Raw genomic sequence first — 15,672 nt, 5'->3', positions numbered from 1 at the left:
ATCCTGAAGCTTTTGAATCCCCTGTGACCGCATCTGACATTTTATGACAGTTTGAATGTGACAAATCAGATTAGTTTCAAATCCAACCCAGGTCCTATTCATATGTGATACTAAATCAAAAACATACCTGATGTTTGTCAAAGTAACCTTACTCTGAACCATCAGGTCTCATTTCATCTGACTTACGTCAGTGAGGTAGGAGGATGTGGATCGATACAAGTATTAATAAGCATGAGACCAACGGCATGCAGGTTAAATCTTGGAATTCCACACGTCTTCAGTTGACAGCGACAGAAGTCCAGTTGTTTCATCTTTGTCCTTTAAGTTTGCAACGTCCAGGAAGTTAAGATAACAACATTAGTGTCAGACCGTACCGATACTAACGAGATGGTATCTATACTTGAGTTTGTTTCACCATCAATCCTTCACTCCTGTTACAGAAATAGAATTCTGTGTTAAGAGTAGACGGGGAAGAGGCACGCTCACATGTAAAGACTGGACCAAACATACATGTCAGTTAATAATTTAGCTGGTTCTGACTGCACAAGAACTTCAGTATTGATTAATTCATGCTAACGTGTAGCATCTACAATAACTTGTGTACGCACAGCATGCTGCGTGTGACATCATTTCTTCAGAACGACTGTTCACTACGGAGTCTGAAGAAAGTCACATGTAAATTATAATGTGAAACATTAGATCAGAGCACCAAAAAGCAGCATTGAAACTTGCAGTGTGAACGTAACCTAAGAGAACAGGACACCGTTTATAGGCAGTAAGAAACATTCAACAATACTCAGCTTTGTAGGCACCAAGGTTGGATTTGAATAATTTTAGAACGTTGTGAAGACCAGATCATTTTTTTATTCCGTCCTGATCCATTAAACTCAAAAAATGAAAGAGGGTGGCCTTTGTTCTCCCATCACTGTAAGTTCAAGTATGACTCCTTGTTCTTCACCATCTGTTGCTTTAAGATACTTCAAATATCATCGGCAGTGTTTCCTCTACCATTATATAAGCGAGGCGCCCCGCCCTGTCAACAGAACCGAGCACCCCGTCTACCGAACCCCACCTCTCACCCCCAACCACCTGTCGGCACTGACGTAACGCTAAACTAGCGGCTTGCAATGCAGGTGCACTAGCTAAATAGCTAAAGGCAGCATCTTCCTTCATGCTGAACCCTCACGCTGAACGCACCCCGGCCATTCGAAAACTGTCGGTACAAACAGAACGCGGCTGTCTCTGTGTCCCCCAAAACTGTTGGTTTAAACAGCACGCTGCGCAGCTTGGGACGAGTCTCCGTCTTTCTCAGACTGAGGAAGTCTTTCGGATGAGACGAAACGTTTCTACATTTTTTTGCTTTGTTTTTTTTTGTTTTTGTTTTTTTTTGTATTTTGAATGCCCAGAGGACCAGAATGAACTATTTTGGATTGTTTTAGCCACCTAAAAAAATCAGTATCAGTGAAGTATACATTATATATATACAATATTTTCACTGCTTTACCTTACTGTCAATCAGGCTTCTGACATAAAATCACTCTTTTATAAGTTAAATAAATATTGCTCCTGCCCAACCAAAAAAACTCCATAAGCATAATTTGTCATTTTACCTCGATCCGTTTGTGTTTTTTATTATTTAATTGGTTTGGATTCACCGTTATCACACAATAACACAAACTAACAGACCAGTAACTCTTGTGTTCTGTGAGGTAAAATTATTAATTTTGTCTATGGCATTTGGTTGGCGTGAAGAGAGCTCTATAACTTACATTTCAAGTCTGAAAAGTCTTTCAAGACAGCAATGTAAGGCGCTGAAAATATACTAAATATGTGTCTACTAGGGGTGTAACGGTACACGTCGGTGTACCGAACCCTTTCGGTACGGCACGTTCGGTTCGGTCCACGTGCGTATCGCTACGGTTATTTTTTTCATTAATTAAATGTTATTAACGAGAGATTATGCATCGTGGAACTAAAGTTCCTAAGCGTGTTTCAGCACGGCACTATTATCTTGCAGCACGCGCAGCATTAGCATTAGCTTCTCGTTACGGTCTCCTGTTTGGGAACATTATGGCTTTCTTGTTAAAAGACAAGTGTAAATTCAAAGCTGTGTGTTGACGTTGTTTCACAGAGATTGGATCTGCAGCAGCAACATGTCTTAACTTGTTAACACTCTTGAAACAACATCATCTGAATGTGAACGTCTCTTCTTGGTTGGTGCAAAGACTGATAACAGCAGCATTTAAACAACCTTTATCAGGTAATTCAGATCGGTCCAGAGCAATAACACAATCTGTACGAGTTTTTAAAGCTCTGGATCAACGTTTCTGTTGTTGATGCACCAGCTTTAAAGTTATTGAGCCCCAATACAACATCCCATCACGTCAACACTTCAGCCAAACAGTTGTAGCAGCACAAACTGATTGTCAACAAGCCCTGGACCAGATTAAGGTCTTGTCCTGATGATGATGACCGAGAGATTCAACCACCTCATAACTTATCAAGAAGAGGTATTGTTCTTTTAATATTATTATCTAATTAACTTTTAGTTATTTAAAATTATAATCTTATTAACTCATTTTATTTTTACCTATTTGTGTTTTATTTCCAGTCTGGGACAGAGATAGCAGCTGAGTCTTCCTCCTCTTCAGTGAAATCCACCAGAGATCACCTCCAGCTAAGAAGTCTGTGATGACTGAACTCTGAACTTTCCAGGGACCTGTCCCACCTGAGGGAGCAGGTCCAAGAGGTTGTGAGTAATGATGAGGCCAAATCCAGCCACACTGCAAAATTAGCAAAGCTCTACCTCTTTATTCCTGTGACTGTTGTTAGTGAGCAGTTTTCTCCACCGCTGGAGATATTCACTGCAACTAGATCTGAGCTTTTGGCAGAAAATGTGGACAAGTTAGTCTTTTTGGCCAAAAACTTTAAGCTTTATTAGTTGGATTGTAAACAGTCTGTTGCTGCTTCTTGTTCTGCTTCTGACTGTTATTGTATTTATTAAGATTTTTATTATTCTTAGTAGGAATGTGCGATAACAAAAACAAAATTTGCAAAACAGTGCAAAAGATATCAAATGTAGTTTTAGCCATATGTTTTAAACAGAAGAAAATTTTGTTAACTTTTAACAGTTTCCAGACTTACTTAAAAAATGAACAGCAACAGAGCAGCAACTGAAACACTTCACCCTCCAAACCTCTAGTGGGCGCCTCCTTCTGCTTTAATGGAGCTGACACAAAATGAGTCTGTGGCTTTGACCAGAGGGTCTCACGGTAAAATCACACAACACAGCGTTCTTTTCACACATCAGAGAGCAGGTTTCTCTAAAGCTGACCAACACTTACTTTAACTTTCAATGAGAAAAAATAAAATAAAAATACTTTCGACGGAACACAATGTTTTGCGCATGCGTCAGAATATGGCAACACTACGGCAAGCCGACTGTAGTTAGCTTTTAGCTTCGCTACTTAGCGCTCGAAGAAAAGTTTTTAACGCCACTTGCGCACAGTTCTTAACAAAAAAAAAAAAAAGTAATTAAATCTGACAGGGCTGACTTTACACTTGAGCACCACTTACGCAGTTTTCAACCAAAAAAAGTAACGATTAAACTGACAACACTGATTTTACATCAGACACAGCATTACTGCGGTTAGCCGGTAGAAGACAGATCTCTATCGTAGGCTAAATTTCTATCGTTTCTACCGTATACCGTTTATATCGCGCATTCCTAATTCTTAGTATAGTTTATTTATTGTAAAGAGTGCCGTTTATTTAAAATATCATCCAAATGGGTCGCTTTTATTTATTTTTATACAAACGTATTGTTTACTTGGCATAGTTTCCAAATAAACATTTTGTAAGTCTTCATTTTGGCCTTTATTTGTACCGAAAATGAACCGAACCGAAATGTGATTTTAGCGTACCGTTACACCCCTAGTGTCTACTCAAACTATTATAGATATTTCAAGATGTCTAAAAGTACAAACTGCTGCCGAGCATGTCCACAAAAGTGCATTGCTTATCTTCCTACACTGATCCTCCTGCTGCTTGTCCAAAGTGGGGGAAGGCTGACCACCATCTACTGTAAGTAATATGCTGACCATCTGTAAGAACCTCATTCAACTCCACTTAAAAAAATCTAAACTATCCCTTTAATCTTCATTTATGTCTTATGTTATGCTGTGTCAGGTTCATGTCAGGATTTGGGCCTAGACAGACAGGTGTGAGAACCCTGATGACAGTTGTGTATTTGAATAAAACCTGTGAGCATAGCTATTAACAAATGAAAGAATAAGGTATCATTCCACTCACCACTAGCACCTGATGTCCTTTTGTGGAGCTCAAACTAATGCACAATTTAAACAAGGAAACTAGTTATGATAAAACAGATAATATGTCAAATATTGTAATTGGTTTATGGAAATTATTTTTGATCAATTATTGATGGTCACTTAATTAAAAATATCTCTTTTGTGCACTTGTCATTTATCAAGAACTCGGATGATGATGACTCATTCTGCAACACTGACACTGGGATCCTCCTTCATTGAACCTGAAGGCGGTTATGAGCGACATGAATGTCCAGACACTTGTGATCTACAGTATGAGATTTAGAAGTGTATGCTCAGGACTGGATAGTAAAACTCAGTTGATATAATACAGTTTGAGGAAAATTCAGCATGTTTCATGTAAATGTCCAGTCAGTGTTGATGGTAAATGTAGTCAGTTGAAGCAGTAAATTGAAACGTGTGTGCTCGATTGACCAGAAAAGTTTTCCTGCTCACAGAGCTATGCAGTAAGTGCCTTCATGAGCCCACATCCACCACACTCCTTGTCTGCACAGAGAGGAACACTACAATTTTAAGCTGAAATAACATGAAGTTCTTCCTTAACAGCAACATCACTAAATATTTTGCATCATGTTTTCAGGAATTTATTGCTTCAGTTGCCTGCATTTACCAACAACACGAACTGTACATTCACATAAAACGTGCTAAATCTTACCTTTATCACATTTCATCAGCTCCTTTTCAAGTTGAAGATTTAGAAGACTGTCTAATTTTACTGTGTCCAGTTATTCACAAGGATATATAAACTGATGAAAGCTGTTGTGTTTGTATTCCTTATTTCAACAATTTATAACGATGTCAAGCACTTTTATTTCCTATTTTTACTTGACTTTTGGATGGCAATTTTTTTTTTATGGCTAATGTTTTAAGACCAATTTTTATTTTATTTTTTTTACTTGTGACAAGCTTGATGACAAGTTACACTTTAAATGTTTTGTGCAGCATTTTTTTTGTGAAAATAAAATAAATTGGAACATTAAAATGTTTTTTTTTCCTCTTGTAAAATTTAGTGTTGCATTCAATACAATGTGAATATCAAAAGGGTAATTAATTACATTAGAAAAAATGTTATACAAAACATTATAAGTAGCTTTAAATAATGTTATATTGGTTATTTGCTTTATATGATTATGTAAATTTAGCTTAAAATAATTTTATACAACTAACGCTCGTAACCCGAACAAGTGGACTTGACTAGAAAATCGCGTGGAAACCCGTTGCCTTAAACCATTCTAGTTTTTACACAAAGAAGAAACTAAACATGTTTAGTTGTGTTAACTTACGGTACCATACCAATTTATTTCTAAAGCACTTAAAATACAACAAGCAGCCGTCTGAAGTGCTGTACAAAATTAAAAACAAACTACTATTTATGTAGTAGTTATATACTAATCTGTACTAAAATTACTAAATGTGTTTACTACATTGTACTGAGGTTCTAAGTTAACACAACTAAACATGATTAGTTTCTTCTTTGTGTAAAAACTAGAATGGTTTAAGGCAACGGGTTTCCAAGCGATTTTCTACTAAAGTCAACTAGTTCGGGTTAAGAGTGTGGGCAGGATCGTCAATGCACAGGGAGTGGTTTCTTGTCGTGCCCTTCAGCTCACACTGAATCCTCTGATCCGCCAATAAAGACTGTAAGGTCTGGACCTCATCAATGGTCCATGGTACCGTTTGTGGAGCATTTTGGGTAGTGGGGTGAGGTTGGAGGTTCTAACGGACTCACCACTCAAACTGCTCATGTCAGGGTTGTTGTGCATACTCAGCTCATCAGCTTTTCTCTGTGGGTAGAAAAGGGACACAAAGGCACAGTGGTTAGATCATTTGTACTTTGTTATGAATTATAAATATAATTTGGAGTTTTCAGACCTCAGATAAAAGAATGAATCTTTGGTCTCCGAGGATCGTTTAAGGGGAACATGGGAGGGCAAAGAAGTAGGTGGAAAAGGGCCTAAAACAGCTCAGCAGTGATTTGGCTTTTCCTTGTCTGGTGAGTTTAATCTAGCTGAATTTAAGATGTCAGGATGTGTCATTTCAACCTGAGCTATACCGGGTCCCAGAGGGCTGCTGGAGCTGCTGCCGGGCCCCCCCATGCTCTTAAACCTGACTGATGGGATGACGAGTAGTGTGGCGGGGGACCTATTAAACACCCAACTTTATAATAGCTCTGTGCACCCCCTCTCCTTGTTTCTGTCTGACTGAATTTGAACCAATTGTTCTTCTGTCACTAACATTTTTTATGGTTACGATAAACCAGACGTTGCAAGCCTAGCTACAGCAACACGGCACAAATAAATTGATGGGCTAATAAAGTTGTCCGGCCTGGGCCACAAAGCCAGAACACGACAGCCAGTTACAAGAACCTAAAAGATGATTTTTCTACCAACATCTGGCAACCCTCTTTGTTTTCTTTTAGTGAAATATTGTTAAAATAAACAGAGGGATTGGTATTTTATGACTGTTCCATTTCCCTTCAAGAAAAGACTTAACTTTATTTGGTGCAAATTGCTCTGCAGCTGGCACCAACAAATCAGGTTAGAAGGCTGAGCCAGCATATGTTCCCACACAGAAAGCATGGTTTGGGTGCTCAACTGGGAATACGTACATTTAAAAAACATTTTTATGTACCGTAGTAGAGATATGTGCTTTTATAAAACAAATGTTTTGGCTTCAACATGTACGGTAAGTGTGAGGTCAAAACTACACTTGAAATGTGATTCACTCTTTAGATGTAAACTTATTAACAGCAAAATGTTTAAAATCCAGTCCCATCTTTAATTCAGTGTAAGATAGTCGTATTTTTTTTTTCGAGTGATAAATTAATATCTACATTGGTACATCTTGTTTTATCTTAAATACAAACTGTGTTTTACAATGTCTTCTCCACACATACACATGCAATCAAATTAGTTTGTAACAGCTTGTTAAAAACCCACAAAGGTCAATGAAATAACTTGAAAATGGCTAAAGTAATAATGAGAAAAATATATATAAAACATCAACAGGTGAAAATGATTTATTGCTTTACAGTGTTGGTTCACCAGAGCGTTAAAGAAAACTAATGAAACTTTTAAAAGGCTGGTACTCTCAGCTTGATATGTCCTTTTCTTAGTTTAATGCCTCATTTTAGGGTCTGTGAACAAAAAGCTCCAGTTTTGTCTCATCTGTTCAAAGAACGTTATCGAGGCAATGTGTTTCATGCATTCATATGCGTCATCTGTTCAGAGTAGATTTAGACATTTTAATCTGTTCTTATTACGGACTGTAATTGAGAACGATAAACTGTTCCATGACTCGTACTGTGACCGGTCATTGAGGAAGAGAAAGACCTAGTTTTAGTATTCTCAACGTTGATTCATCGTATGACACGATGTGATAATGTGTCTTTAAGCAGTGTCCCTGACCCTGATCCACTCCTCCTCTGTCTGAGGCAGCTCGGATGGGGAGGGGTGTGAAGACGGAGCTGCGTGTTGCTTGTATCGGCAGTTTTTGAGTGGGGGCGAGGGGTTTCAGCGTGAGCAATGTTTTTAGTTTTTTAGCTAGCTAATATTGCGCATGGCTAGCTTAGCATTATGTCAGTACCGACAAGTGTGTGTTTGGGGGGGTGGGGGGGTGCAGTTCGGTTCGGTAGGCGGCATGCCTTGTTCGATTAACGGGGCGGGGCGCCCCGCTTGTAGGGGAAACACTGAAGTATTTATGCCATGAAATTAATATATCATGATATAATTTATTTTTCCAGGCAAGTTTTTTTTAAACCAGTATTATTGTGAATGATATGGCCCAGCCCTAATTTGATGTCCTCCTCAGTCCTCTTCAATTAACTCCTGACAGTGATGACCTTTGACCTTGAAGTTTACCTCTAATCTCTATGGAAATTGTTCTGGACTCGTTGGTTCTCATGGGATGATCTGTTACTATTATTCTGATTTTTATTTTTTAATTCTGATAACATTCCAAACAATGGCTGATTTTCATTGATTTGTTTTTTGTTTTATTTTTCATTCTCACCTTTGTTGGTTTCAGGTTGTTTAAGTAACCTTTGTGGGTTTTCAGAGTCAGAGATTCTTTATTGTTGTTCCACCACACGTGGTACATGTGGTGGAACGAGATTATGTACACAGAGTCCCAGATACATCCAACAATAAAATGTAAAAGAAAAACAGTAATGACATCTAAGATATGAACTAAGAAAAACAAACTAAAACTAAGCACTAATAGCATAAAAACATAACGCCAAACAGCAGCACGAACATGAGTCTGTGTGAGCAGATGAGCATGCATGAACACATCAACATGGAACAGATCAGCAGCAACATGATGTGATTTTTCACAGTGATTATTCTGGTTAGAGATTCATGAGTCTAACAGCTTCAGGGTAGAAGATGTTCCTTAGTTTAGTTGTTCTACACTTAATGCTCCTCAACCTCCTTCCTGAGGGGAGCGGGACAAAAAGTGTGTGTGCTGGGTGAGTGGGCTACTTCATTATGCAGGTGGCCCTCTTCCTGCATCTATAGGTGTAGATGTCTGTGATGGTGGGGAGGCTGACTCCAACAGTCTTCTGTGCAGCCTTCACCACTCTCTGCAAAGCTTTTTTTTCTGCAGCTGTGCAGCCTCCATGCCACATGTTGATGTTGGAGCACAGGGTGCTCTACACTGCACACTAGGAATGTGCGATAAGGCATAAAATTCATATCACGATATGTATTGTGAAGGGTGGCGATAACGATATATATATATCACGATATGCTTTTGGTATAAAACTTGAAATAGGAATGTAAAAAAAAGTACAAGGAGTCCTTTTGCCAACATTTATTTTGAATTAAGAAAATTCCACTACTAGGTCCAGAGAGTTTATAAATAATAAACAAATCAAGTATTAGGCTTCTTTCTTGTAGTTCAAAACAATGCAAAATATATAAAATGTAGTTTTAGCCATATGTTTTAAACAAAAAAATATGTTGTTAACGCTTAACAGTTTCCAGTATTTTCACTTAAGACATTAACAGCAACAAAGCAGCATTTTACACTGAAACACTTCACCCTCCAACCCTCTAGTTCGCGTTTCATTCCGTTTTAATGGAGAGCTGACACAAAATGAGTCTGTGGCTTTGACCAGAGGGTCTCGCAGTAAAATTACACAAAACAGCGTTCTTTTCACAGATCAGAGAGCAGGTTTCTCTAAAGCTGACCAACGCTTACTTTGACTTTCGACGGAAAAAAAAAAAACTTTCGACGGAACACAGAATTTAACGCATGTGTCCGAATACGGCAACACTACGGCAAGCCTGCCGTAGTTAGCTTGTAGCTTCACTACTTAGCTCTCGAAGAAAATACTTTAACACCACATGCGCAGAGTTTTCAACCAAAAAAAATTTAACAATTAAATCTGACAACTCTGATTTTACATCAGACACAGCATTACTGTGGTTAGCCGGTAGAAGACAAATCTCTATAGTAGGCTAAATGTCTATAGTTTCTACCGTGTACCGTATATATCGCGCATTCCTACTGTACACCTGTAGAAGGAGGTGAGGACTGAGCTTTCCAGACCAGCTTGTCTCAGCCGCCTGAGGAAGTAGAGTCTCTGATGAGCTTTCTTGATCAGGCTGGTGGTGTTGTTGCTCAAGTTGAGGTTGTCATTCATGTGTACACCCAAGTATTTGTAGCTGGAGACCACTTCCACCACAGATCCTCTTACGTTCAAGGGGGGTGTACGTGTGTATGTTCCTTCTGAAGTCATCATACCATCCAGCTATGATTGTATACCTGGATTATTGAGCATGGACTTTTTTGGTTTTGAACCAGTTTGACATGACTGTCGACGAGGAAGAGGGCCGGCATCGGAGGAGGGGCATCTTATCTTAGCACCAACATAACTGGTTTATTCCACTTTGGAATAAGCTGTTTGGGGGAAGAATCAGTTCTTGAGCCCCGTTGCCTACGTCATCCCATCACGTCAACACTTCAGCCAAAAAGTTGTAGCACAACTTTATGAAAAAGCTAAAACTGATTGTCAATAAGCCCGACCTCAGATTTAAAGCCCTGCCCTGATGATGATGAGCGAGAGAGAATATTCAACCACCTCATATGATGACCGTGCAAGAAGAGGTATTGTATTATTGTGATCTAATTATTTTTTTTATTTAAAATTATACTCTTACCATCATAATTTTTTTAAATCTCTTTGTGCTGTTTGCAGTCTGAGGATGTCAACGAGATAAGAGCTGAGTCTTCTTCATTCACCAGATCACCTCCAGCTAAGAAGTATGTAATGACTAAACTTGTTTACTTGACATATTTTCAAAATAAACATTTTGTACGTCTTTTATTTTGGCCTTTATTGTACCGAAAATTAACCGAGCCCTCCTAGAAACAGAACCGAACCAAAATGTGATTTTAGCGTACTGTTACACCCCTACTAAATACAAATAAAAGGTGAACATTAATTTATTTGTACAGTTTGTACAGTTATTCTGAGGCTTTTATGGTGTTTATTTCAATATAGGAATTATATTTTGTTCTGTTACTTTAAAATTATTATGATTGAAATAATTGTTTGAAAAAAGGGGCAGATATAATAAGATTTTTTTCTTCTTTCTGCAGCCTTTCATTTTAAATCTTTTGTATCTTTTTTATATTGTTATGGAATTGTTTTGTACTTTTTCAAATGAATAAACTTTATACCATACCATATCGTTAACAACCGAAATTAAGAAATATATTGTGATAAAAGTTTCAGTTATATTGTCCAACCCTATTCAAGACAAAGGCCAAATCTCTGGTACCCCAGGTGCTTGATTGGTGCTGAAAGGGCTTGTTATACTTCAACAAGATGTAAGACATTGGATCTCGCTGACGTGAATGTAGACTCTTTCCCATGGAACCTTAACCCAGCCGACACTGGCCTGAGGTCAGCTGACTGCAGCCAATATATTTAAACAAACACAACCAAAAGGTTCTGAGCAATCACACAAAGGTCACTACATATCCTGTCAGAAACTAGCTTTGACTGTGGGCAGTGCACAACAAAGGATGTCTGCAGATGGTAAGAGGCTATGTTATTTTCATCACACTCTTGTCAGTGAGACACAAGATTGGCCCCTTCTCAGTGAGTAGAAATCCATTTTAAGCACGGACCCTTCTAGAGGGGTCAGGCGGTGCCTGCTCCTTGTATACCTAATTTGACTGAACTGGATAGGGCTTATGCCAGAGAGCAACTTCAAGCTGGTTTTCCACAAAACCAAACTACAACATTATTTGGAGCAAGCCCTGGTGCCATCTCCAAACTGAAGGTCAATGGTCAAGGGGATGTCAGACAAGTTGTTAAGTGGGCTTCATAAGAACACAACATGACAACATCTAACAAAGTTAAGTAGTGTCCCCTGGATTTTCAATCAGGAAACATTACAAGACTTACCTCACACTTTCAGCACTTACAAATCATATACAGTCTTTTACAAATTTGTGATCAAGGTTTTCATGGTATAGTCTATACTCCTCTACCCAGACCTTCTGGAAAGACTGCACACAAGCAGTCTCTGGTCTCATAAGGTTTCCAAGAGGTCTGCCATGACTGCCCTTCACAATCAGGCCAATTTGTGCTTATGTCAGGAGTATGCACTGAAACCTGAACATGTGGAGGAACGCTATGTTCAGCGATGAGTCCAGACTGCCTAAAGCAGTTCTTATAAAGGTCAAAGTGTGGTGAAATTGTCAAGACTGCAATTTTGATTGCTGCACCGATAAAGTAACAGCTTTTGGTTAATGTGGGATGATTGTGTGGGGCAACATCTCCCTCAATGGAAAAAAATAAAAACAAGTCTTGCTATCACTGGACGCAATCTCAGTGCAGAGAGATATCTAGATTAAATTCTGCAATCATTAGCAATCCCACATCTCTACAATCTGTGGATGAACTCTGCCCTCAGTGATGACAACACTTGGGTTTAATACCTCCAAAATGTTGGAGAGGTAAAGATGGCGTGGCTGCAGACTTCAATCATCTAATCCAAAAAACACCATGAAACCAACAGGAAAATGCTGTTTGACAATAGCAGAGATTTTCATGGCCACAACCACATATTCAACTCTGTTGCTTAACTCACTACAACATTATCCTTACTAATGTGGCAATATTTAGGAGAAATAAGCAGGCTCTTCATTAGGCCTGCCACGATAAACAATAAATCAAATAATCGCATGATAAATGAAAATGATCAGCATCATTTTCATTTATCAGCTTTATCGTTTCTTCGTGTCTATCTCTTTCTACTGAAGACAATGGATGACAAAAGGCTCAACTCCAGTGCTCTTCACTGGCCCCTCCCATTCTCTTTTCTCTTTAAAATCCATTTTAGCTGTCCAAAATGAGTAGAACCTCACTTGTCCAAAATCACGCTTTTGGATCGTTAAAAGCAGCTAAGCTGAGAAGTAGGGATGTGCGATATGGCATAAAATTCATATCACGATATGTATTGTGAAGGGTGGCGATAACAACATCATGATATGTTTTTGGTATAAAACTTGACATAGGAATGAAAAAAGCATAGGGTGTCCTTTTGCCATAATTTATTTTGAAAACTGCTATACCACAAAATTATCTCAATTAAGAAAATTCCACTACTAGGTCCAAAGAGTTAAAAAAAAAAAAAGTATTAGGCTTCTTTCTTGTAAAACAGTGCAAAAGATAGCAAATGTAGTTTTAGCAATATGTTTCAAACAAAACAATATGTTGTTAACTTAACAGTTTTCAGTATTCTCACTTAAGAAATGAACAGCAACAGAGCAGCAAGTGCACACTGAAACACTTCACCCTCCAACACTCTAGTGGGTATCTCCTTCTGCTTTAATGGAGAGCTGACACAAAATGGTGACCAGTTTCCTCTGTGGCTTTGACCAGAGGGTCTCGCAGTAAAATCACACAACACAGCGTTCTTTTCATAAATCAGAGAGCACGTTTCTCTAAAGCTGACCAATGCTTACTTTAACTTACAATACACACATATATATACACCACAGCAACTTACTGTATATTGTACTATATATCTACCAATTTATTTTTCTTGCTAAGCACTTCTGGATAGATGCAATCTGCATTTCGTTGCTTTGTACTAGGGATGCACCGATCCACTTTTTAAAATTCCGATCCGATCCCGATACCTGGAGCTGAGTATCGGCCGATCCCGATCCCATTCCGATATCATGATCATCATTGATTTTATATGAGGCTGTAATAATCTCCTCTCAAGTACAATTTCTACAAATATATGCATGCATGTCCAAAAAGGCAACTTGAGGTAAGTTTTATTAATGTTGGATAAGTTTTAAAGTTAGAATTAAATTCTGCTAACAAAAAACATGTTTCTTTTTATTCCTAGCTTTAAAGTGATTAATTTAAGTGATTGTTTAAAGTTGTTTTATATTTTATAAGGGGCAGATATAAGAATTTTTTCTTCTTCCTGCACTCTTTTCATTCAATGTTTTCTTTTTGATGATTTTTACTTTTTTTATTTTGTTTCATTGAAATGAATGAATAAGTGAATTAAATAAAATGTTAAATGGCTTCAAACATCTGCTAAGTTCAAGGCATAAACCAACAGACATGTTCCTGTTTCTAGTATTTTACATCACTTTATAATGTAGCTGTTTATTTTTAATATATATAATTTTCAAATCATATGTTTTTTATGATTGTTTACTGTTGTACTGATAAATATCTCCTGGAGGGTAAACTATATCTTGACTGCAAGTATCAAGCTGTGAAATCCTTCGTTTTCTACAACTGATAGTGGTTGGTCATTAATTATGATGAAGTTTAGCAACTTCTCAGTAAACATTTGAGCTCTATGGTTTCAGCGACGTCTACTTATTGTTCAATCTGAAGCAGGCAGCCTGATTTGGGGCAGCCGCGCTCAGTCTGTCCCTCCTCAGAGACGGGCGGACTGAGCGGGGCAGATTGGACGCAGCTGGCCGGGGTTGAGTCGCCTCTTTCGGTTGAGCAAAGAGCAGCGCCCTGCTGAAGCCACGGAGCTCGAATGTCCATCGTAAAACTAACTTTACCGGGGTTTAATGTGGCGCCATGGCTCTGCAGACATCGCACAATGCCGTCTTGTGGTGTTTCTAGTGTAAAATACTTCCACACAGCGGACATGTTTAGATGAAAGTTGGTTAGCTGTTAGCCACAGTGCTGCTAACTCAGTCCTCACGTTATAGCTGGCTGCAAACTATGAACTGGATTTCCTGAATGTGAGGCGGGTCTTATTACTCTGGGTTCATGAGACACGCCGCCGTTCAGGAAATCCATTCCATAGTTTGAAGCCAACATGCATCATGGATCGGAAATATCGGCAGGTGGATCAGAAAATCCGATACGTAAATTACGCTGGTAACGGAGACCGATACCGATACTGGATTGGATCTGCCCCATCCCAACTTTGTACCTGTGACATGTGCAATGACAATAAAGTTGAATTCTATTCTAATTATATATATATATATATATTATATATATATATATATATATATATATTATATATATACATATATATATATATATATATATATATATATATATATCGTAAATAGCAATTTATCTTAAAATCATTGAGATATTAATTTTGGTTCATATTGCCTAGTCCTACCTCCTTATGGGGCTCAGTCTGCTCTTCCTCTTCTAAAACAAATCACGATCACCCTCTTCATCAACAAAGTCCTTACTGTCTGACTCACGACTGTTTTCCTCCTTCTTGATCGTCTCCTCTGCCTGAGAGGTTCTGATTCTGCAGTTTCATCCTCCTCTGGGTCAGCAGCTCCACCTCAAATTCAAAAATTGTCTCATTGTTTTGACTCAAACATTAACACTGACTAAATTAAACACTCAACTACACCCTAAAGGCTCCCACATAGTCGGGCGGACCTGAATCCGCGGAGGTCCACACGTACCGGATTAGACTCAAAGCGGACGCCCTCGAGGCATGTCCGTGCAAAGATCAATTTTTATGACCACATACGCGTACTCTGTGTCGCACAATAAACTGCCCGGTGACGGCCTATTTTGTATGTGACACTAATGTATTAAATTCCCCTTCTTCATTTGTGGTCTGCTTTAATGGACTTTTCTTTTGTTTGTTTTCCGCAAGGCAAGTGATCTCTTCCTCCTCGCCCGTTGACGCCATGACTGAAATGGTGAGAAATGAAGGAATTTGTCACAAGAGAATTAAAATCAGCGTGGCTGTGGGAGGGTCTGGAGATTTGCTGGTGAGCTGGTCTAACGTGTGGGCTGCAGGGCCAGTGCTCACTGTTTTGTTTTTTGTTTGGTTGT

The 15,672-nt window shown here is 38.6% G+C and overlaps 1 protein-coding gene across 1 annotated transcript in view; it reads right to left on the bottom strand.

Moving 5' to 3' along the window:
• The window catches only part of LOC119426825 (polypyrimidine tract-binding protein 2-like), a 50,916-nt gene that overhangs the window by 15,025 nt on the left and 20,219 nt on the right, over positions 1–15,672 (bottom strand). Inside the window, exon 3 of the mRNA XM_037694408.1 lies at positions 6,079–6,133. Within this exon, the coding sequence (XP_037550336.1) occupies positions 6,079–6,133 (55 nt within the window). The remainder of the gene's footprint in view (positions 1–6,078; positions 6,134–15,672) is intronic.

Source organism: Nematolebias whitei, chromosome 20 (assembly GCF_014905685.2).
Source record: "Nematolebias whitei isolate Nwh7 chromosome 20, NemWhi1, whole genome shotgun sequence".
NCBI lineage: Eukaryota > Metazoa > Chordata > Actinopteri > Cyprinodontiformes > Rivulidae > Nematolebias > Nematolebias whitei.
The sequence above is the reverse complement of the archived record's forward strand: the minus strand, read 5'-3'. Positions and strand labels throughout refer to the sequence as shown.